Below are 22,958 nucleotides of genomic sequence, written 5' to 3' on the forward strand. Positions count from 1 at the left end.
TGCCAGCTTCTTAAGGCCAACAACTCTGTGAATGTGAAGCTGTAAAATATTTAGAGAGCTTATATTTCAGAAATAAGAGTATACAATACTGCGGGGGATAAGATTTCTGTTATGACATTAAATTGCCCCAAAATAGAAATACTCCCAGTTCCCTATGTACTAACAATTATTTTTCAACAAATGACAATCTTAAACTCCCTTTGACAAGAGAAAGCTCTGTTTTTTTGCACGACTTCTGCAGGGTAAACTGCTTGTTAAGTGTAGACTTACAAATACAGAGAGAACAGATCTTCCGACATTGCACTGCTGTCGTATAATTTACTGCTTTCTTTTCATTTTGACAGTGAAACTATAGCAGCATGTGAAGTGGTTATTCCTTATGAAAGCGACATCATGTAACTGCTATTATGAGATATTACATGAATTGGTTATGCTTTTACCTTGAAATGGATTTTTTAAGATTTCCTGACTTAATGAAAAGTGACAGGAAACATAATTAAGGCAAAGAAGAGAATCTAGGAAGACATTATCTTGAGTTATTCCATGGCGTTAACTTTATTTATTAAAGTCGACATCTCACACCTACCCACACACCATCTTAAATCAAGGGATTCTGGTGTGCTTTGCACTGAAGCATGTCAAGATATGTTTTTTATTTAAATCCACTTTCTCTTTAGGGAAACTGAGGTACAGAACCATCTGAGATCCAGAGCTAAGTGTAGATATGCCTCATGGAGCGAGGCAGCTTTTCCTGTATCCACAATGGAATACCTCTTGTGCCTCCTCGACCCTTAACAAGGTTACTTAACCTAACAAATTGCTCCTCTGAGACAGTAGAACTCCATGAAGGCCCATGATATCCAACCCCTTTGATGGGGGGTGTTAAAAGATGGCACTCATTTTCATTGTTAGCTGTTGGGATGAATAGTGATACTGCCATTGAGCACTCACCAGGTGCCGGGCATGAGTTTTATAAATACATATGTAAATGTACACACATGCACATATATGCACCAACTCACACAGACACACATAGAAACACATGTACACATATATATGCAGGTGCACATATACATACACAGATGTACACACATATACACATGCACATGTATACACATACACACATAAACACATGCACATATATGCACACATGCACACACACGTAAACACGTACACACATGCACATATATACACACATGCACACACGTGCACACACTCACATGAACACATGCACATACATATACACACACATGCACAGACACACAAACACATCCAATCTTCAACCTTCTGAAGTCACAATTATCACTCACCTGCATGTGAGGAAACAGACAAAGAAAGGGGCAGGTAATGTATTCTGCCCAAGGTGACACTGTCCGCGAGGCATGGACCTGGGATGTGGCCTGTGTCCTGTCCTCTGCCCCTATGACCCTGTGCCCAAGCCCTCCCGCGGTGGCTGAGTAGGGCACTGCAGAGCAGAGAGGGCTTCATCTCCATCTGAACCTTAAGCTGACTCTCAGCTGGAATCTCCTTTCCAAACAAGAGCATGAGCCTGTGTGGGTTCTGAGTGGAGCCTGGAAGGCACCGCAGCCAGGGCGGCCACAGTTCATGCCAGCTGTTCCTCTCAACACCCCTCCGTGTCGATGGCTTCATCTACAACGAGAAAAATAGCTCCTTATAGGGTGGTTGAAAGCACGAATACACAAGAAAATGCCTGTTAAAATATTGCCATTCTAGCCTTTGAAACAGATGTGCCTCAGTTCTCACGTCAGGAATTATTTTTAAAATCCTATTTATTCCCATTTCTACGCAGGGGTCCCCCTTCCCACCCTCCAGTGGTACAAGGATGCCATCTCCATCAGTAGGCTCCAGAATCCTCGATACAAAGTGCTCGCCAGCGGAGGCCTGCGCATCCAGAAGCTGCGTCCAGAGGACTCCGGAATCTTCCAGTGCTTCGCCAGCAATGAAGGAGGGGAGATCCAGACCCACACCTACCTGGATGTAACCAGTGAGTACACCCAGGCTCACAGCTACCTGACCTGGACGTATCCAGTGAGTACATTCAGCCCCATGGCTACCTGGATGTAACCAGTGCGTACACCCAGGCTCACAGCTACCTGACCTGGACGTATCCAGTGAGTACATTCAGCCCCATGGCTACCTGGATGTAACCAGTGGGTACACCCAGGCTCACAGCTACCTGACCTGGACGTATCCAGTGAGTACATTCAGCCCCATGGCTATCTGGATGTAACCAGTGGGTACACCCAGGCTCACAGCTACCTGACCTGGACGTATCCAGTGAGTACACTCAGCCCCATGGCTATCTGGATGTAACCAGTGGGTACACCCAGGCTCACAGCTACCTGACCTGGACGTATCCAGTGAGCACACCCAGGCCGACAGCTACCCAGATGTATCCAGTGGGTACACCTAAGCTCACGGCTACCCGGACGTATCCGGTGGGTACGCCCAGGCCCACGGCTACCCGGATGTATCCAGTGGGTACACCTTGGCCCACAGCTACCTGGATGTATCCAGTGGGTACACCTATCAGCAAAGCCAGACCTGCTAGACTGGGCCTTCAAGGTAGAACTTCCCAAAATTTGCTCCATGTACTACACACAGAAAATGGTAGTATCTGTTCAGCCCCCTGAGGTAAACAGAAAGGGTAATGTGGCCAGAAGTGGGCAGACCAGGAGAGCCGGCTCTCAAGCACACCTGAAGCCTTTGCGGGTCCTGTGGGGAAACTGCTGAGGCCCACAAGCAGCACAGACGGCTGTCACTCCCCGGCCCTAGTGCCCTCCTCTTCTCAGGGCAGCCTTGCCTCTTCCCGCACTAAGCCCTCCTCTTTCTTGAGGAGAAGTAGAAAAAACTCCCTTATTTTCTGGGCAGAATTGGAAAGACTATTGAGTGAATAGATCACTCCTAATCTTTTTCTTTTGATCTTTTTTTCCTATTTTTTACATTCATTCTCTATTTTACTTTTATTGAACAATTGTAGTTCTTTTGTGAGTTTCTTTTATTATCCCATTAACAGAAATACCTTGGCTCTCTGTCTTTGAAAAATAAACTCAAGGTAAAGGTTTTCATTGTTTCTGTAGGTTTTCTTTTTAATCTCCCATGGTTGTATAATACTGTTCTTCTAAAATGAAGTAGAATCTAGTGATTATGGAATTATGCCTTTCGTGTTTGCCCTTTTGGGAGCAAAATGCTGATATCCTCAGGGGTGAGAGCTGTTGGAGAGAGCAAATCAGTGTCACTGTGTGCACAGCCAAGGGCTCTTCCCACCCACAGCCTGCAAAGAGACTGACAAGGTGTGTAGCAAGCTGTGCATGTGTTTTGGTGAACTAGGAGTCCCTTCCTTGAATCTTGCCCTCGGGTCAAATTTGTCTTTCATTTTGGAGCTTAGGAAACCAATATTGCTTCAAGCAGTAGAAATAATATTGAATGCTCAAGTCAGAAGATGAGTCTTGATCGATTAGAATTATTTGAAGCCTATCTTGCAGTCGTGAGCTGGGACGTTCTTGAGCAGGGATTGACAAGCTTTTTCTGCGAAGGGCCTAATGGTAGACATTTTTGGCTTTGAAGGATGTGGCCTACTCAGCATTGCTGTAGTAACCTAAGAGCAGCCACAGTTCTCAGCACATGCGAGTGGCTGTGTTCCAATAAAACTTTATTTACGAACACAGGGTGCAGGCTGAATTTGGCCCCCAGGTTGTAGTTTGCCAATCTCCATTCCAGCGAGAGACTTAGGAATGAGAACAAAGGAGAACCCAGAGAACATCTCTGGGTTTCTCTCAGCCTCAGTTTTCTCATCCATTAAAATGGAGCTAACCAAACCCAGATGATAGGATTCTCATGAGGGTCAGATTGGAAATGTAAGTGAAAGTGCCACCTGCACTGTTACCACGGCAGTGAGTGAGTGAACAAACAAATCAATGATTGTGATCATGTTATCTGCTTTGTAGTAGGAGGTTTTTTGCAAAATGAGTTTTTAAATTAAAATACCCTTAATGAAAGGAAAACGTGCTTTAAAAAAATCGATATTGATTTGCTCATTTAGCAAGCGGCTGCTGAGCATCTGTGTCGGGCACTCTGTATGAGGCTCTGGGGACACGGCTGTGAGGAAAACAGGCGAGGTTCCTGTGCTTCCAGGACAGAGGGTCTGCAGGGAGGAGAAAGGCAGTGAAGGACGAGATGACTCCAGCCAGCCAGGCGTGCTGCAGAAAAGGGGAGCAGGTGCGGTGGCATAGTGAGCCGGGGGCCTCCCCCAGACAGTGTGGCTGCCGGGTGGGGCTTCTCTAGGAGAGATTTAGAAGGAGCAGGAGTGTGAACTCTTGGGGACATGCGCATTGCATGGGCTGGAGGGGACAGCAGGTGCCTTGGAGGAACAAGCTCGGCATGTGTGCAGGTGAAGGGAGGCAGATAGGATGGGGCTCAGTGACAAGCAGGGTGGCCATGACGGGCTGGAGGGTGGAGGGATAGGCAGGGGCAGAGGCCGAGAAAAGGAGGAGCCTCGGGAGCTGCGAGCAAGCAGAGAAGGGACATGAAAGGCTTTGTAGCTTTCAAAGGGCAGCCCAAGGCTGGCTGCCTCAGGGACCCTGACAGAGGCACAGAAGTGCTGAGACCTGTTAGGGGACCTGCAGCATCTGGCAAGACCTGGACTCGGGTGGTTGCCTGCGAGGTGGAGAGACAAGGTCAGCTTCAGGAAGGGCCTTGGCAGTGAAGTTTCTGGGACTTGCCATGGTCCATGGGATTCTCAGCAGGTGCAGGCAGAGGCGGCGGCTGTGCCCTGGGTCCCGTGAGGTCTACTCACTTCTTTCCTTGAGGGGTATCAGCCCAGGGACCCTCACAGAAGACTTGAGAGACACAGATCACTGTTGTATGGGGGGTTCCGGTTAATCGTTATTGGGTAGCACAGAGTCTGGCGAGCCCTCGCTGAAGCCATCAGGAGCTCCTCCTGTCTTTCCTCGGTCTGACTCAGGGCTGCTCGGGGCCCTGACCATCCCCCACGAACAAGAAGAAACCCAGCACTTGGGGATCATGACACCTCCCAGAAATGTATCTTTACGGAGGTCTTTGAAACCTGGTTATTTTAACTCTCAGAACAGATCCTAGAAAGGATCCTAGAAAGTGTCATCTTGTGGATGACATTTTGTATTCAATAATTAGCTTTTTTTTTGTTTTTGTTCTTGAGATAAGGTCTCACTCTGTCACCCAGGCTGTAGTACAGTGGCACGATCATCGCTCACTGCAGCCTCAGCCTCCTGGGCTCAAGCGATCCTCCTGCCTCCACCTCCCAAGTACGTGGGACTATAGGCCTGCACCACCACGCCTGGCTAATTTTTCATTTTTGGTAGAGACAGGGATCTCACTGTGTTGCCCAGGCTGGTCTCAAACTCCTGAACTCAAGCAGTCCTCTTGCCTCAGCCTCCTGAAGTGCTGGGAATATAGGCATGGGCTACCTTTCATTTAAAGAACAAAAGCAGTCTTTTGGCTGATCTAAATAAATGCCTCTCCTCTCTTTAATATTCATCTAAAACTGTTCTTCCTGGGCCCCTGCACGTTTCCACTTGTGTATCTATTACATCGTGACGCTGTATTTTCTCTCCAGGTTGTAAACAAAGATGGGTAACTCCTGGGAGAGGAACAGTGGAGGGCTGCCGTCCCTCCTGAACAGTATTCCTTTTGTATTGCTACAGTTACCTCTGTGATTGGCTCTCTAAAGCCCGTGCAGGATACTCTGCCAGGCTGATGTGAGCCTCTCAGGAACAAGGCCCTGATCATTTCATTTACTCTTCTTCTCAGATATCGCTCCAGTGTTCACCCAGCGGCCAGTGGACACCACAGTTACTGACGGGATGACAGCCATTCTAAGGTGTGAGGTGTCCGGGGCTCCCAAACCCGCCATCACCTGGAAAAGAGGTGGGTAGCATCCACTGCCCACAACAGCGTGGCCCATGTAGAACATAACCTATCGGGCCAGTGCTTGCTTCTTATTCACTCTCTTGTTTATTCACTTATGCATTCACTCAATGAAGATTAAATAACTCTTATGGCAGCAGTCCCCAACCTTTTTGGCACCAGGGACCTGTTTCTTGGAAGAGAATTTCTCCATGGTCTCCAGTGGGGGCTGAAGGTCTAAGGATGAAACTGTTCCATCTCAGATCATTAGATTCTTCTAGGGAGTGTGCAGCCTAGATCCTTGGCATGCATAGTTCACTGGAGGGTGTGCGTTCCTATGAGAATCTAATGCTGCTGCCGAGCTGACAGGAGGGGGAGCTCAGGCAGTCATGCACGGTGGCCACCGCTCACCTCCTGCTGCGCAGCCCAGTTCCAAACAGGTCTGCAGCCCAGGGCTTGGGGACCCCTGATTTACAGAATGCCTACCAGGTGCAAGATACCATGGGCACAAGGATAAATAGGACAGACAAGATCCCTGCCTTCTAGAAAGGGAAACACACATTAGAAAAAGAGAAGGATTGTGCAAATGTCACCCTTCTCTATCCACGCCCTTCAGAGAGTGCCTCAGGCCTCCTCGGGCCTTACCGTGTCAAGGATTGGATGTGAAGTCACTCTGCTAGCACTCACTTTTCCCACTGTTAAGTGGAGCTTTTCCTTATGACATTCAGAATTAAGGATCACGGCCTTTGTTTTGTTGAAGAAAGATGCTTCCAGGGCCACATCGTTCCATGCCTTCCGCAGTCAACCCGGGACGCTTCAGCCCACTATGGGTTCAGTTCCTGGGAAGGCTGCCTTTGCAGTTCCCATAGCCCGTTCCATGAGGGCCACTGAAGGAACAGCACACAGAGTCCATCCTGAACAAGTCTGTGCTGAGCCTTGTTGATTCACATGGATGAACTCCTCATACTTGCCGGGCTGTATCGGGCTGACATGCCAAAAGCCTTATCTTTCTCTTCCTGCTGGAAAACCGCCTGGTAGCTTCTCGACTCTCAGAGGTACAATCCCTGCACTCAGACACAGCTCCTAAAGATCTGGGACACTACAGATCAATAACAGGGCTGGGCTTTTATTCTCTCTTGTTTTCCTGCCTAATTTTGAACATAATAGCTTTATATAAAAATGTTTCAAATAATGCAGATATAAAGAAAACTAAAAACCGATCACCCAAACATAGCAATCATGTTCATGGATCATAATTTGTTTAACCAAATCTCTAAATATTGAGCAAGTAGGATGTTCTTGGTTTTTGTTATTCTAAACAGTGCTAGCAGATACTGCTTCAGTTATTTCTTTTCCTACAATTTTCACTTTATTCTGATTATTTCCTTAAGTTATTTCTTTGTTGTATTAGTCCACTCTCACACTGATATAAACACATACCTGAGACTGGGCAATTTACAAAGAAAAGAGGTTGAATTGACTCACAGTTCTGCATAGCTGGGGAGGCCTCAGGAAATCATGGTGGAAGGTGAAGAGGAAGCAGGCGCATCTCACGAGGCTGCAAGAGAGAGAAGGAGCAAAGGGGGAAGTGCCAAACAGTTTTAAACCATCAGATCTCGTGAGAACTCCCTCACTATCAGGAGAACATCACGGGGGAACCACCCTCAGGATCCAGTCACCTCCCACCAGATTCCTCCCCCGACGTGGGGATTGCAATTTGAGACGAGACTTGGGTGGGGACACGGAGCCAAACCATATTACTTGCTTATGGCTCTAACCACTATCTTCATTTCCTTCAAGTGTTACGACTGTAACATGCCTCTTTTCTCCACTGTTCTTTAGAAAACCACATTCTGGCCAGTGGCTCTGTCCGGATTCCTAGGTTCATGCTTCTTGAATCGGGGGGTCTACAGATCGCGCCTGTCTTCATCCAGGATGCCGGCAACTACACCTGCTATGCGGCCAACACGGAGGGCTCCCTGAATGCATCGGCCACGCTCACTGTGTGGAGTAAGGAGCAGCCCTCGCACGTCGGCCTTCTATTAGCCACGGTTTAATCATCATGTCATCATGTGCTTTGGGGATGTCAGCATGCCCTTGGGCTTGCTAATTTAATCAAAAGAGAATGATTATTTTTACAACTAATTTATAGAAATCTGTTGAGAAATTAAATTTTCAATGTCTAAAAGAATAACTAGAAAATGTATTCAGAGATTTAATAGGGGCATTGCAGGAGAGACAAAAGATTGACTTTGTAAAGTCAGTGGAGATATTACACAAAACTAGCTCAAATCACAAAATTGATAGGTTGGTTAATTTTATAAGCATTTTATAAGAAAATTAAGAATTAAAATCCTAAAGAAGTAATATTTTGCTAAACAATTGTTAGGAACAACTAAGACACTTCTAATACACTAACTATCAATGTTTCTTGTATATTAGGAGTGAACTGAAAGGAAATCTTCAGCTTTTGCACTTTTTAAAATCAAGACACATTTTGGAAATGCAGAGTAGTTTTCTGGAGCTTAAGGATTGGACCAAATGGTCCCCCATTGCCACTTTTTAACTTCAATTGCCAATATACTTTCTCCTCTCTGTCTCATCTCAATCTGTACTACTAAAAACTCATATTCAAAAAGCAAAAGAATGCTCACTCAGATTTTTACAAATCTATCTACATGAGGAGAGAAAGTTTTAACTTGCTTGAGGGAGTAATTTGTTGAAACGTTATTCTTCCAGAAAAAGTAAATCATTGTGCTTCATTTCATATTTGTCTAGCATTTTCTATTATATGGTTGGTGTCCACTTTGATAAACGGCTCTTTCTAATTTGTAAAATGATCATGCGTTTAAAGGAAATTAATCCAAGTTCCCACTATTCTGTCAAGTACTAAAAAGGAGCTTTTGTTCCATTTGGTGGATGACTCTGTCAGCCACTTCGTTCATTCTGTATCCCTAAATAGTAACCATACATTTAACCCATTTATGCCTGAGGTTGCAGTTTTTTGAACTTTTGCAATCAGAACTTGGCGATGACCTTGAGCAGTAGGATATTAAAAAGCTTATGAAAAAGTGGTATCTGAATCTCTGTAGATCATTCGCCAGAAAATTTTGTGGATCTGCTGAGATTCAACATTATAGCGACACTAGCCTGACTGGGATAACGCTTTGGTGGCTTTACAGAACATTTTCACACACTCTGCCCACTTTAACCTGTACAACTATTAGTGACGTAAGCATTCCCTGCCATAGCCAGGAAAACTAAGATGCAGAGATGTTTTTCTGGACTCACCATTAGCAGAGGTCAGGCTTGGCCTCGAACTTAGCCTTGTGACTCCGAAGTTCTGGGCTCTGTTCCTGGAAGCAGAGCAGGTCCCCCTTAGAGGTATGGGTGCTACAGTGACCCATCGCACAGGCAAGCTGCAGGTCCCCACCCCGTACTGGCTTGGGGGAGGTGGGCAAGTCACTGCATCTCTGAGCATCCATCTTCCTTCCTGAAAACTGAGAATAGTAATATTTAGCCCTCACAAGAGTGTCTTAAGGAATAAACACAACTCAAACAAAAACACTTGGCAGACTCACAAAGTACCATGCAGACGCTAGAAGTGACTAGAATGATGGTCATCTAGGGAGAGAATCTAGGTTTTATTTTAGAGCCTAGAACCTCATCCACACCTGCATGGGGTGGTCTGCATTCAATTACTTCCATGGTGTTTGAGGTTAAAGCTGATTTAGGAGGGGTGGGTGGGTTGACAGACTGCTGCAGTGGTTGACTTATTTGCTTGTTTTTAACTCCCCTAGCATTTCTGAGAGCGATCCATTTACACTCATTCTGCCAAGATGAGAGAAAACTCGGAGGTTGTGATGTCAGATGACCAGGGCATTATCCCCCCTGAGGGCAGAAACTCTCAAACTTGTCATCTCTTCTGACTCGTGACTTGTGTTTTTTTCAGATCGGACGTCCATCGTCCACCCTCCTGAGGACCACGTGGTGATTAAGGGGACCACGGCCACGCTGCACTGTGGAGCCACACATGACCCCCGGGTTTCACTCCGGTCAGCACAATCAGTTACAATGCTTTGGGGCTTGTTGATATTCTGTGAGTTTCTGAAGTGAGGTTGAGATGAGGAGGAAGAATTGGGGGAACTTTTGATTTCATCGGCAGGTCCCTGATTACGGCATCTTCTGGTTGTGGGCGCCGTCATTAATCACACAAATCCCATTTTCCACTCCAGCCTTATGTATTATTGACAGTGAGCTCTGTTCCACTTCATGACGTTAATGCTGCTTTTCATGATATTTCCTGCCAAGGTTAATACACTATCTGTAAAACATACTTGTCAGAGGCTGATACTCAATGAGAGAAAAATCCAGGGGGATCGACTAGGATTCAGCATTGTTTACACAGGGGCTGTGCCGCTCCCGGGAGAGTTCTTTACTCTCGGGATAGTTTCATTGTGAAATGGAGGGGGAGGGAGGCCTGTACATGGGACAAGTCAGCCACAGCCCCCAGTGCACTCATGGGAAGGTGTGTGCCAAGAGGGAGGCCAGATATGAGGGTTCTCTTTTTTTTTTTTGAGACAGAGCCTTGCTCTGTCGCCCGAGCTGGAGTACAGTGGCATTATCTCGGCTCACTGCAAGCTCCACCTCCCGGGTTCACACCATTCTCCTGCCTCAGCCTCCCGAGTAGCTGGGACTACAGGCGCCCACCACCACGCCCGGCTATTTTTTTGTATTTTTAGTAGAGACGGCGTTTCACCATGTTTGCCAGGATGGTCTCGAACTCCTGACCCCATGATCCGCCTGTCTCGGCCTCCCAAAGTGCTGGGATTCCAGGCATGAGCTGCCGTGCCCGGCCAAGGGTTCTCTAAAGGAATGCCAACATCCTGTCTTTGTTTAAATTCAGGCCAGGAAAGTAACTGCAAAATATGAGACTCCAGGTGAAGTTGTGGTGGCAGACAGGTGGGCGTCAGTGGGGAGCTGTTCCCTGAAGAGCAGCCACCTTCAGGATAATTTTAAATTTTTGGAATCAGCCTTGAAAATAAAAAAGGAAATATCCAGTCATCAGAGTATTTCCACTCTGGCCTTAGCCCAGAAGGGGCACGGTGCAAGAGTCGAATGGGCAGACTACTCAAGATGCCCTGCTGCTTTCTGGGGCCTCTCACCCCGAGCAGAGGGGACGGCTGTGGGTGCACAGTCAGCAGCGGGACGCGGAGACTTGGCTGTTCTCTCACGCTTCTTGGGCGGGTGTTTGGCCATTTGTAAATTTCCATGTCTCCACCCGACTCCCTGGGGTTTCCCAGGGCTCAGAATCCAAATTTGGTTTAGGTACGAGGGTGCCGAATGCAAAACAAAACAAACAAAACAAAAACCAGCAAGTGAAAGACAACCTAGAACATCCCTGGTGGCCATTCTGGAGACGGTCGTCAGGCCTGGGAAAGAGCTCCTTCCTAAATGATTTGGAGTATGACTTCAAGGAAGTCTGCTTTTCTGCTACTCTGACAGCTCAAAAAGAACCCCCTCGGATCCCTGTGGTTTCCTTGTAGCTTGTTATATGTGATTAAATTGGAGGCCCCTTCCTGAGATGGAACTGGGTTACTCACTCTCGGGGTGCCCCTCGCCCCAGGGTTGCTCTGCCCTGAGGAGCGCCAGGCTGTAAGTGACCAGCCAGCCGGATGCGATGCCCCGGCGTGAGCAGTCTATCCATCTCCCTCTTGTGGAATCAGCCCTGTTCTATCTCAGGGTAATTGCTGATAAGGTAGTTTGTAAATGTCTGTGCTTATGACTATGAAGGCTTTAAAGAACTGGGCACATTTGCAAAACCCGATCAAATTATTGTGGAAAAGAAAAACAGCACTTTCATTCCATATAGCAATGAGTGCTGCCCCTGCCCATAGTCATCTAAAGACTGGGCAGGCTCTCAATTGATTCTGTATTTGAAAAGAAAAATGTGCTCAAATTGCTACAGATAGATTAAATGAGAAAGAAATGCAATTTTAAGGACCATCTGCCAGAATGGCCACATTTTAAGAAAGTGTGTTTTTGAAGGGTGATTTTTTTTTTTTCATGAGTTGGGCAATTCCACTCTGCAGATTTTTTTAAACAGCCATTGCCTCCTGTCCAGACAACACTCTTGTCCTCCAGGAGCATTTACCGGGGCAGGAATGTTGGGTGCAGTTTTCATAGGTGACAGATATGCCCTTGGTTCTACAGACTTCTCATCTCTAAAACACAAGGTCAGACAGGCAGGGCCAGTCATTTTCATTGCCCTGTTTGTAACCTCAGCATCTGTTTTTGTATTATGACCAAGATATCTGGTTGCTTTTCTTTTTTTTATTATTTTTTGGTTTAATTCATATGCCATAAAATTCACTCTTTTAGGCCAAGTGCGGTGACTCAGGCCTGTAATCCCAGCAGTTTGGGAGGCCGAGGCGGGCAGATCACTTGAGGCCAGGAGTTTGAGACTAGCCTGGGCCACATGGCAAAACCTCATCTCTATTAAAAATACAAAAAAATTAGCCAAGCATGGTGGCATACACCTGTGGTCCCAGCTACTCAGGAGGCTGAGGCACAAGAATTGCTTGAACCCAGGAGGCGGAGGCTGCAGTGAGCCATGATCATGCCACTGCACTCCAGCCTGGGCCACACAGCAAGACTCTGTCTCAAAAAAAAAAAAAAAAAGAAAGAAAGAAAGAAAGAAAAAGAAAAGAAAAGAAAAATCACTCTTTTAAAGAGCACAGTTCAGTGGTTTTTATAGTCCATTCGCAAGATTGTTAGTTGCTTGCTTTTTAAGAGACAGGGAAGGACCAGTGATTCTGTCCCTGTGGGGTTTGTAACTCAAGACCCTTTGCTTGGCCCACAGCTACGTTTGGAAGAAGGACAACGTGGCCCTGACTCCATCGAGCACGTCTAGGATCGTGGTGGAGAAGGACGGGTCCCTTCTCATCAGCCAGACGTGGTCGGGCGACATCGGTGACTACAGCTGCGAGATTGTTTCTGAAGGAGGGAACGACTCCAGGATGGCCCGGCTGGAAGTGATGTGAGTACTGAGACGTTTGGTGTTAGCCAGTCCACGGTTTTCTCCGTTACTGTGCCCTTGTTAGTGACTGCCAGTTCACAAGTGTCACGCCCGGCTTGTGTCCCAAGTCAGCAGTCAGAGGCCAGCGCATCATGCTACATAACTACATATATGGACAAGGTTTTTTTGTGGTTTCTTTAAACTTCGGAATTGAGAAGTTTTGTTTTTGGTGTAGATGGTGTGATCATTGGTTTTTATTTCAGTTGATCCTTTTTGTCATATTTTTCCCGTGGACACCTTATCCTGATAGGCCCTGTTTACCACTCTGCGCTTAAGTAGCAAGTTCATTTTTCCACATAATACCCTTGAGAGCCTCCAGTCCATGAGAGATGCTGGAGTGGGACTGCTGAGGCGAGGTCGTTCCCGTGGAACCCACCTAGACTTGGGGTTTCAGTGAGTCCCACCTGCCTCTCCGTGGGTAAATAGAGACTTTCCGTTAAGTCTTGTGAAATCTTGAAAACAGAAAGCCACTGCCCGTTACTTCCAATCTGGACCTTCCTTGGGGGGTCCAAAGAGCCCAGGCGGGAAACTGTCAATCTCCCCCGTCTCTGCTCTCTCTCTCCCTCCACTCCCCTCTCTATTCATGGAGCAGGAAACCGAAATACCTGCTGACACATTTTATTTTTCTGACATGTATTTATTTGCTTTTTAAAAGTTGTGCCCTCTCAATATTCCGTGAGTGCATGAGTACAAAAATAAAACCTGAAAATAAAGAATCCCAACCGAGCACTCATCAAGGCAGTGGCCAGCTCCAGGGACACACCCAGCGCATCCGTCCCTGGCCGCCGTTTGACATGCTGGGCCTTTCGACAAAGGCAATCTTGAGAGATTTTTCCTCACTGGACCCTGCCCCCTTTGATCCAGGAAGGATTCTGTATTCAAAATCATTCCCCAAAAATAGAATTTGAACACTCCGAGTATAGGAGCCGTGACTCATTGATCCCTGAATCCCAAGACTCCAGCTGAGGGGATTAAAAATGAAAAGAATGCTTGCTAAGTGCTGAGCATGTGGCTTCTGTGTCTGCCACACGCATGTGGAAATGAGTGAACTCACAAACAGCTTTCCTCTAGCCCCTATTTGTGGATGTAAAAGGTTCACGATGTGTAGCAGCCAGTCCGGAAGGCCCTGTGGTGTCATCAGTACCTGAAAAAAATCCCATCCCAACTCCTGTTCTGTCTCCTTCCAGGATGACCCCTTGTTCTCTTTAGACAGCAGAGGTCATTCTGGTTAGTTAGGAAGCGGCAGGAGTCCCCATGGCTCTATAGAATCAGCCGGCGACAGCGGGGTGGGGGTCCTGGGGCTGCACCTGTGAGGCTGCTACACAGAGGGTCCTCCAGAGAATCACTGGGGGTCCCGGGGCTGAGGCTGCGAGGCTGCCACACAGAGGGTCCTCCAGAGAATCACTGGGGGTCCCGGGGCTGAGGCTGCGAGGCTGCCACACAGAGGGTCCTCCAGAGAATCACTGGGGGTCCCGGGGCTGAGGCTGCGAGGCTGCCACACAGAGGGTCCTCCAGAGAATCACTGGGGGTCCCGGGGCTGAGGCTGCGAGGCTGCCACACAGAGGGCCCTCCAGAGAATCACTGAGGGTCCCGGGGCTGAGGCTGCGAGGCTGCCACACAGAGGGTCCTCCAGAGAATCACTGAGGGTCCCAGGGCTGAGGCTGCCACACAGAGGGTCCTCCAGAGAATCACTGAGGGTCCCGGGGCTGAGGCTGCCGCACAGAGAGTCCTCCAGAGAATCACTGAGGGTCCCAGGGCTGAGGCTGCCACACAGAGGGTCCTCCAGAGAATCACTGAGGGTCCCGGGGCTGAGGCTGCCACACAGAGGGTCCTCCAGAGAATCACTGGGGGTCCCGGGGCTGAGGCTGCGAGGCTGCCACACAGAGGGCCCTCCAGAGAATCACTGAGGGTCCCGGGGCTGAGGCTGCCGCACAGAGAGTCCTCCAGAGAATCACTGAGGGTCCCAGGGCTGAGGCTGCCACACAGAGGGTCCTCCAGAGAATCACTGAGGGTCCCGGGGCTGAGGCTGCGAGGCTGCCACACAGAGGGTCCTCCAGAGAATCACTGGGGGTCCCGGGGCTGAGGCTGTGAGGCTGCCACACAGAGGGTCCTCCAGCTTTTGTGTACGCATGGGGCAGCCAGGTCTCCCCCAGCCCCTGCCTTCAGGCATTGGAGCCTACAACCCTGGGCTCTTTGTGCCGTTCATGAGCCCCAGCCATCCACTGTCTCTGGGGTTGGGTGCTGTCATCCATGGGCTTCCCCGGAGGTCTGCTGATCATACACCCCTTAGCATTCAACGACAGTAGCACTTCCTGCCATTCAGTTACCAGGATGCTGCTTGCAGTTCTTCCCTGCGCGCAGCTGATCCTCCTGGTAGCACTGATCATGCTGCAGAGGACGACCATATCTTCATGGCTCCCACTCCTCCTGGAACACAAGCACCTTGGTGGCACTGTTTTGAATTTGAGTGCCTGATGTAGTGTTGGTTACATAACAGGTGTTCAATAAATATATGTTGGTTGGTTGCTGCCTGCATGCATGCATGAAGGAATGAATGAATGTGTGTCTGCCTTGGCGGCCCATTGGCGGGCCTCCTTCTGTTCCCTACTCGTACCTTGATGCTTACATGCCCTGGTTTCCCCACCGTGGGTAAACAAGTAAGCTCAGGTCGTTCTACCAAAACCCAAACAGTGAGTACCCAAAGCCCTCATCCAGCCCTGCTCCTGTCTCTTTCCTCCTTCCTTTCGGGTCTCAGACGGAGGATTTTTTTTTTTTTTTCATTTTGATAATATAGGAGGATATGGCCAGTGAGTTCCTAGGAGCTGTTGTACTATGCACATTTTTAAAGCTACCTTTGAGAACCTTAGATCATCCATCGTTGGTATCAAATAAATAAGTGTTAGCAGTTCATAAAGACTCTGTCAGCAGAAGCCAAATTGCATGCTTCCAATATAGCCCATTCTTTTTATTCTGCACAATTTTATGTTCTACTGATTTACATATCTTCCCTACTATTTGCTTATTTGATTTCCTCTAAGTAAAATACATTTTTCAGCAAATGTTGCTGTATGTATAAAATAATCGGGTTTCTGTAACGGTAAAACATCTCATCTCTAAATATAGAAATATCTGCAAATTTGTGATTCAAACTAATTTAAGTACAAACTTGTTACAGAACTGATTTGGAAGACAGTTGTTCCTCGTGAATTGTTAGTGTCACAAAGGCTCCTCTATCCCACACCTGGATGAATTGGGAAAGGTGTTCCTTCATGGGGTGTCTTTAGATCCAACAGGGCTTGACTCTACAACAATAATGGCAATAGAATGATAATAATAATAACCCGTGATTGCAGGGCATTCTGTCCTTCTTGGGTAACTTTCTAACTGAGCTCTGTAATGTTTCCATCATTTACTCAGATAACCAAAAAAAAAGCAAGAGAAAAATCTCATACTGCCAAAGGGAAGGGACTGAGAGGTACTTAGGACTAAACAATGTCCTTCAGAGGAGCCTGAAAGCCTGTTTTCTCCTTGCCTCTCCACTTCAGTTAAAAGCTACTTCGTTAAGTATAGAAATTAGGAGCATCCGAAGTGAGCTTTTCAAAAATAGACCAGCCGTTGGCCTCTTCTCATGTCTGTTTGCCCCGAGTTTTACACTTAGCACTAAGCTTCACCTCATTAAGGCTGAGTGGAGGGGCGGCCCCCGCACCCACGTCACACCCACAGCAGTCCTGATGGGGCTGCTGGACAGCAGTGGGGCCAATAGGAGCAAAGGGCTGCACAGGAGGCCCTGCTCACCTTTCACTACTTGTGTGACTTTGGACAAATCCCCTCACTTCTCAGCTTCTGCCTCTCACCTTGTAGACTGGGCATGGTATCATTCATCTCAAAGGATGGCTGTGAGGGCGGCACCCACCCGGGTTTGTAAGATCCTGGTGTGGAAGCCAGTTGGGGAGGGATGCTCTAAGTCCTAGCTCTTCGTGCTTTCTTACCATCTTATACTAGAATGCTGTTCCCCCCTTTCCTAACAGCACCCTGCCTCCTGGGGCTGGGAACTTTCTAGCCCTTTACCCTGCATTATTCTGACCACATTCTATGACCTTCTGACACTAGACTCGAGATGTGTCTGTTTGCTGTTGAGCCCTCAATGCCTGGACCAGTGCCAGGTATACAGTAGGAACCTAATAAATGTCTGGGTAAGCCTCACTCCACCTACTGAGCTGAAATGAGACGGTGTCTTTTGCCCTACTGAGGAGGACCAATTTAGGAGGGCTCTGCCTTCATCCCCCCACTGAGAGAAGAGGCTTCTAAACTCCAGATGGTTCCATGAGGCAGCCTGTAAATTAACAAGACAAGTCATCATTAAATGCTGGTCACCCCTTGTTTTAGTAGCGTCTTTGGTCTAGTTTTCTAGTGCCATGGGGACAGGAGCCAGTTTCCAGGATGACTTCATATTCCCCAAAGCATCTTCCTGTATTGAGCACACCAGAGGGACCAGGCTCCTAAGGCCTTATGGATTGATTAATTGTTAAATCATTTAAAGACCCAATTAGCATTTCATCTCTCCTCCTGAAATCAGAGTCTAATTCTCATGGGCCTGGAGTACAGAGAAAACCCAATTTACGGAGCTGACTTGGAGACCCTGAGGCACTGGGAGAGGTTTCTTTCTATAAAACCAGTTCTGACAGAGCCCTCATAAGGAGTGAAGAATTTAATACTGTTTCCCCCAGAGTTATCAAGCCCCGTCATCTTCATCCTCAGAGTGAAGTCAAAGAAGATGGGTTTGACCAAGTCATCATTTGTGCATTAAAGGGCCAATGCTTTTTATGTAGAAAAAAAGTACTTATCTGATCCTCTTCTGCCAGAGCAATTCCCCCTACAGCCACAATTTCACCAATTGCTTTCTTTCGAGTCTTTTTCAAAACTGTTTTTCTCACACATACCTTGCTTCATCTCTCTCCCGTACTCTTGGGTTTCCGTTACTGTTGTTGTTAATTTCTGATATTCCTGAGGTGTCCTGTGCCTGACGGTGGTTTTCCCCCATTCTCTTTAAATTACAAAGTGACTCAGCACTGGGCTTCGCTTCCATTGTTCTCTGGGACCTCTTCCATTTATCAGCCTCTGTGCTTATCACTGTCTGTGAGTCACTCTACTGATCATTTATCTCCTTTCAAAGCTGGCAGAGTAATGCTTCGACCGCAATCTATCCCCATTAGATAAGATTTTCTGAAATGGATTCAGAATATATTAAAGCCTCATTTATCTGTTATTGATGGGTTAGTCAAGGATCTCACAAAGCTTCATTTTCCAAATAACCAAAACTTATCATTTAAAGAAATAGTGGCTGGCCGCAGAGGCTCACGCCTGTAATCGCAGCACTTTGGGAGGCCGAGGCAGGTAGATCACGAGGTCAAGATTTCAAGACCAGCCTAGCCAAGATGGCGAAAACCTGTCTCTACTAAAAATACAAAAATTAGCCGGGCGTGGTGGTGGGCACCTGTAATCCCAGCTACTCAGGAGGCTGAGACAGAGAATTGCTCGAACTCAGGAGGCGGAGGTTGCAGTGAGCCGATTTGCACCATTGCACTCCAGCTTGAGCTACAGAGCGAGACTCCATCTCAAAAAAAAAAAAGAAAGAAAAAAAGAAATAGTTTATATTTCCAAAATAAGGCACGCCATCTTCTATTGCATGGCTCAGGTATTGCACGTTTGTTTTTGTTATTTACACACTGGAGGTTTGCAGCAACCCTGTGTTAAGTAAGTCTATTGATGCAATTTTTCCAACGGCACCTGCTCACTTAGTGTCTCTGGTCACATTTTGGGAATTCTCACAGTGTTTCAAACTTTGTCACTATGATTGTATCTGTGATGGCACTCCCTGATCACTGATCTTGAATGTTACTATTGTAATTGTTTTGGGACACCATGAGCCACGCCGATGTTAAGATGGCAAACTTAAGCTATAAATGCGTTGTGTGTTCTGACTGCTCCACCAACAGGCCATTCCCTGTCTCCCACCCTCTCCTTGGGCCCCTGTATTCCTTGAGCCCCACAGTGTGAAATTTGGCCAGTTAATAACCCTGCAAAGGCCTCTGAGTGTCCACGTGAAAGAGAGGGTTGTACGTCTCTCACTAGAAAGCAGACTGGAAATGATGAAGCTTAGTAAGGAAGGCATATCGAAAGCCAAGACAAGACAAAAGCCAGGCCTCTTGCCCCAGTTAGCCAAGCTGTGAATGCAAAGGGAAAGTTATTGAAGGACATTTAAAGTGCTCCAGGGAACACACAAATGATAAGAAAGTGAAACAGTCTTATTGCTGATGTGGAGTAAGTTTGAGTGGTCTGGAGAGAAAAATCAAACCAGCCTCAACATTCCCTTAGGCCAAAGCCTAACCCAGAACAAGGCCATAGCTCTCTTCAGTTTTGTGAAGACAGAGAGGTGAGGAAGCTGCAGAAGAAAAATTGGAAGCTAGCAGGGGTTGGTTTGTGAGATTTAAGGAAAGATGCCATCCCCATAACATAAAAGTACAAGATAAAGCAGCAGGTGCTGATGGAGAAACTTGGTAAGTTATTCAGAAGACCTAGCTAGGAACAGTGACGAGGGTGGCTACACTAACAAGAAATTTGCAGTGTAGACGAAACAGCCTTTTATGGGAAGAAGATACCATCTAGGACTTTCCTAGCTACGGAGGAGAAGTCAATGTCTGGTTTCAAAGCTTCAAAGGGCAGGCTGACTCTCTTGTTAGGGGCTAATGGAGCTGGTGACTTTAAGTTGAAGCCAACACTCATTTACTGTGCTGAAAATCTTAGGGCTCTTAAGAACGATGCTAAATCTACTTTGCCTGTGCTCTGTAAATGGAACAGCAAAGCCTGGATGACAGCTCATCTGTTTACTGCATGTTTTACTGAATATTTCAAGCCTACTTTTGAGACCTGCAGCTCAGAAAAGAAAAATTCCTTTGAAAATATTACTGCTTATGGACAGTGCACCTTGTCATGCTAGAGCTTTGATGGGAATGTACAAGGAGATGAATGTGGGTTTCATGCCTGCTAGCACAACATCCGTTCTGCAGACTGTGGATGAAGGTGGACTTTTGACCATCAAGTCTCATTATTTAAGGAATATATTTCATAAGACTATAGTTGCCATGGATGATAATTCCTCTGATGGATCTGGGCAAAGTAAATGGAAAACCTTCTGGAAAGGATTCACCATTCTAGATGCCATTAAGAATGTTTGTGGGCTGGGCGCGGTGGCTCACGCCTGTAATCCCAGCACTTTGGGAGGCTGAGGTGGGCGGATCACAAGGTCAGGAGATCGAGACCATCCTGGCTAACACGGTGCAACCCCATCTCCACTAAAATTACAAAAAATTAGCCGGGCTTGGTGGCGGGTGCCTGTAGTCCCAGCTACTCGGGGGGCTGAGTCAGGAGAAGGGCATGAACCCAGGAGGCGGAGCTTGCAGTGAGCTGAGATCGTGCCACTGCACTCCAGCGTGGGCGACAGAGCGAGACAACATCTCAAAAAAAAAAGAGAATGTTTGTGATTCATGGGAGGAGATCACAATATCAATATTAACAGGAGTTGGGAAGAAGTTGATTCCAGCCCTCATGGATGAGGCTGGAGGGGTTCAAGGCATCCACGGAGGAAGTTGTTGCTGATGTGGTGGAAACAGCAAGAGAACTAGAATTAGAGGTGGATCCTGAAGATGTAGCTGAACTGCTGCAATCTCATGATCAAACTTGTCCAGATGAGGATTTGCTTCTTATAGATGAGCAAAGCAAGTGGTGTGGGACAGCATCTACTTTTGGCAAAGATACCGTGAACATTGTTGAAATGGCAACAAGGCCTTAGAATATTGCATGAACTTAGCTGGTAAAGCTGTGGCAGGGTTTGGGAGGATTGACTCCAATTTTGAAAGAAGTTCTACTGTGGGTAAAATGTTATCAAACAGCATCGCATGCTACAGAGAAGTCTTTCATGAGAGGAAGAGTCCGTTGACGCGGCAGGCTTCACTGCTGTCTCGTTTGAAGAAATTGCCACAGTCGCCCCAGCCTATAGCCCCACCACTCCGATCAGTCCACAGCCATCAACATCCAAGCAGGACCCTCCACCAGCAAAAAGATTGTGACTCACTGAAGGCTCAGATGATCACCTTTTTTAGCATGAAGTATTTTTAAATTAAGGTGTGTACATGTTTTTTAGACATAATGCTATTGCACACTTAATAGACTGCAGTAGAGTATAAACAGAACTTTTATATGCACTCGGAAACCAAAAAGTCTGTGACTTGCAAATTGCAATATTCACTTCATTGTGGTGGTCGGGAACTGAACGTGCAGTATCTCTGAGACATGCCTCTATCACAAGGCCCTTCACATTATGAAACAGGGGATATTGAACACAAGAGATATTATCAAGGGGATTTTCACAGAGGGAAGAGACTGAAACTGGGAAAAATCGATATTTCCTTCCAATGCTTGAGTCCTGTGATTTACCAAAATATCACACTTTGCCCTGGGCCATCACACTGAGTGTGACTTTGAGCCAATGGAGTGACTTCGGGGGACAGTCACAGAGAAGGACGTGTGTGTCTCTGCACATCACGGGCACTCAGGTCCTCGGGCACTGCCAGGCGGGTAGCTCTTGCTGCCTACACTAAACGCCTCAAGACTAGTTTGCTTTCTAAGTTTTTAAGTATTTGTTTTTAATCTTTTTAAAAATCTTTTTACATCCCTCAATCTCAGGCGGTTGCGACCATTTTTGCTGTTGGGTGTGCCTGCTTCGGGTAGATCCTTCTCATCTGTTGCTTGTGGTCTGCTGGCAGGGGGAAAATCTGAAACCACTCTGACTAGAATCACATCCTAGCTGAGAGGGGGCAGAGGGATGGAGGGACATGTGTGAGCATATTCCAGGGACTGTGAGAGCTGACCCCTGGAGGACAGAAGCTGCCCCGTGAGTAGCCTCCATTTAAGTGAGTGTCTGCAAAGCACTGCAGCCTCAAGAGAAAGGCAGTCCACCCACCTGGAAGATGGGTTGTTTCTGTGTGCACTCTCACCTCGAGCTAAGAGAAGCATGATTTGAAATCAAGTGTAAGAGGCCGCATTTTCACCTCTGTGGGAAAGACAGACTTTTAGAATTTAGAATTCGATCAAACATAACCCCCTTGAGGTCATCAGAGAAAGTGTGCAGAGACACAGCAGCTTGTCAGGGGCCACAGGTCACCCATTTCTATTGTCTCCCAGGAGCCTGTTCACATCTTATAGCATATGGTCACCTGGCCCGAGAATGTCTGTTTTGCAAGGTTTGTCCTGAGCTGGCTGTACACCCTCTCCTGCCCTGGCTTCTCTCCGACTCCTACTGTGTGTGTCTGCAGAGCTGCCTGGCTCCTCGAGCCTCTAACCCACCTTTAGTTTCACGGCCTATCTCCCATCCTGACTATTACAGATGATCATCTGACATTGTGTCCAGTCTGTGAGAACGGCTTCCAATGAGCTGCCCTTGGGGTCCCAGAACCAATGTCAAAAAGACATCCCAGAAATTGTGAACATAAGCTCGTTGCTGGTCTCTCTGTGCAGGCCAGTGCATTTTCCCTCGACCCTGTCTGGCCTCTCTGCCACCCAGGGCAAATCCTGCATTCCTACCACTCTCACTGACCCCAAGCCTCCCAGAGTTGAATCACTGGCTGCATGGTTGAACCTAGTCCCCAGCCCCCTCCACTCCCCAGAGGTCAGAAGGCTGAGCCGTCAGCACTGGCTCAAAGCCCCAACCCTCTAATCCCCATGACTGGCCTTCCCAGCATGGCCAGACCCATCCTGGAAGGATCTTGGGGCCCACCATGAGTCCCCCCAAGAAGCATAAGCTCAGCTGGGGTGTGAGAGGTGCACCATGGTGACAAAAACCGTCCCAATCACTCAGGAAACTAAAACAGTCTGGAAGTTCCATCTCAGATCAGATACATTCTTTATGATAAACTATATT

The 22,958-nt window shown here is 47.3% G+C and overlaps 1 protein-coding gene across 4 annotated transcripts in view; it reads left to right on the forward strand.

The window, feature by feature from the left end:
* The window catches only part of SDK1 (sidekick cell adhesion molecule 1), a 963,741-nt gene that overhangs the window by 657,408 nt on the left and 283,375 nt on the right, over nucleotides 1-22,958 (forward strand). For all 4 annotated transcript variants that reach the window (XM_034963556.4, XM_063605603.1, XM_063605604.1 and 1 more), the window contains 5 exons: nucleotides 1,811-2,005; nucleotides 5,809-5,925; nucleotides 7,747-7,914; nucleotides 9,857-9,959; nucleotides 12,767-12,943. In XM_034963556.4, coding sequence (XP_034819447.2) covers nucleotides 1,811-2,005; nucleotides 5,809-5,925; nucleotides 7,747-7,914; nucleotides 9,857-9,959; nucleotides 12,767-12,943 — 760 coding nt within the window. The remainder of the gene's footprint in view (nucleotides 1-1,810; nucleotides 2,006-5,808; nucleotides 5,926-7,746; nucleotides 7,915-9,856; nucleotides 9,960-12,766; nucleotides 12,944-22,958) is intronic.

The sequence above is a fragment of the Pan paniscus genome, chromosome 6 (genome assembly GCF_029289425.2).
Source record: "Pan paniscus chromosome 6, NHGRI_mPanPan1-v2.0_pri, whole genome shotgun sequence".
Lineage (NCBI taxonomy): Eukaryota > Metazoa > Chordata > Mammalia > Primates > Hominidae > Pan > Pan paniscus.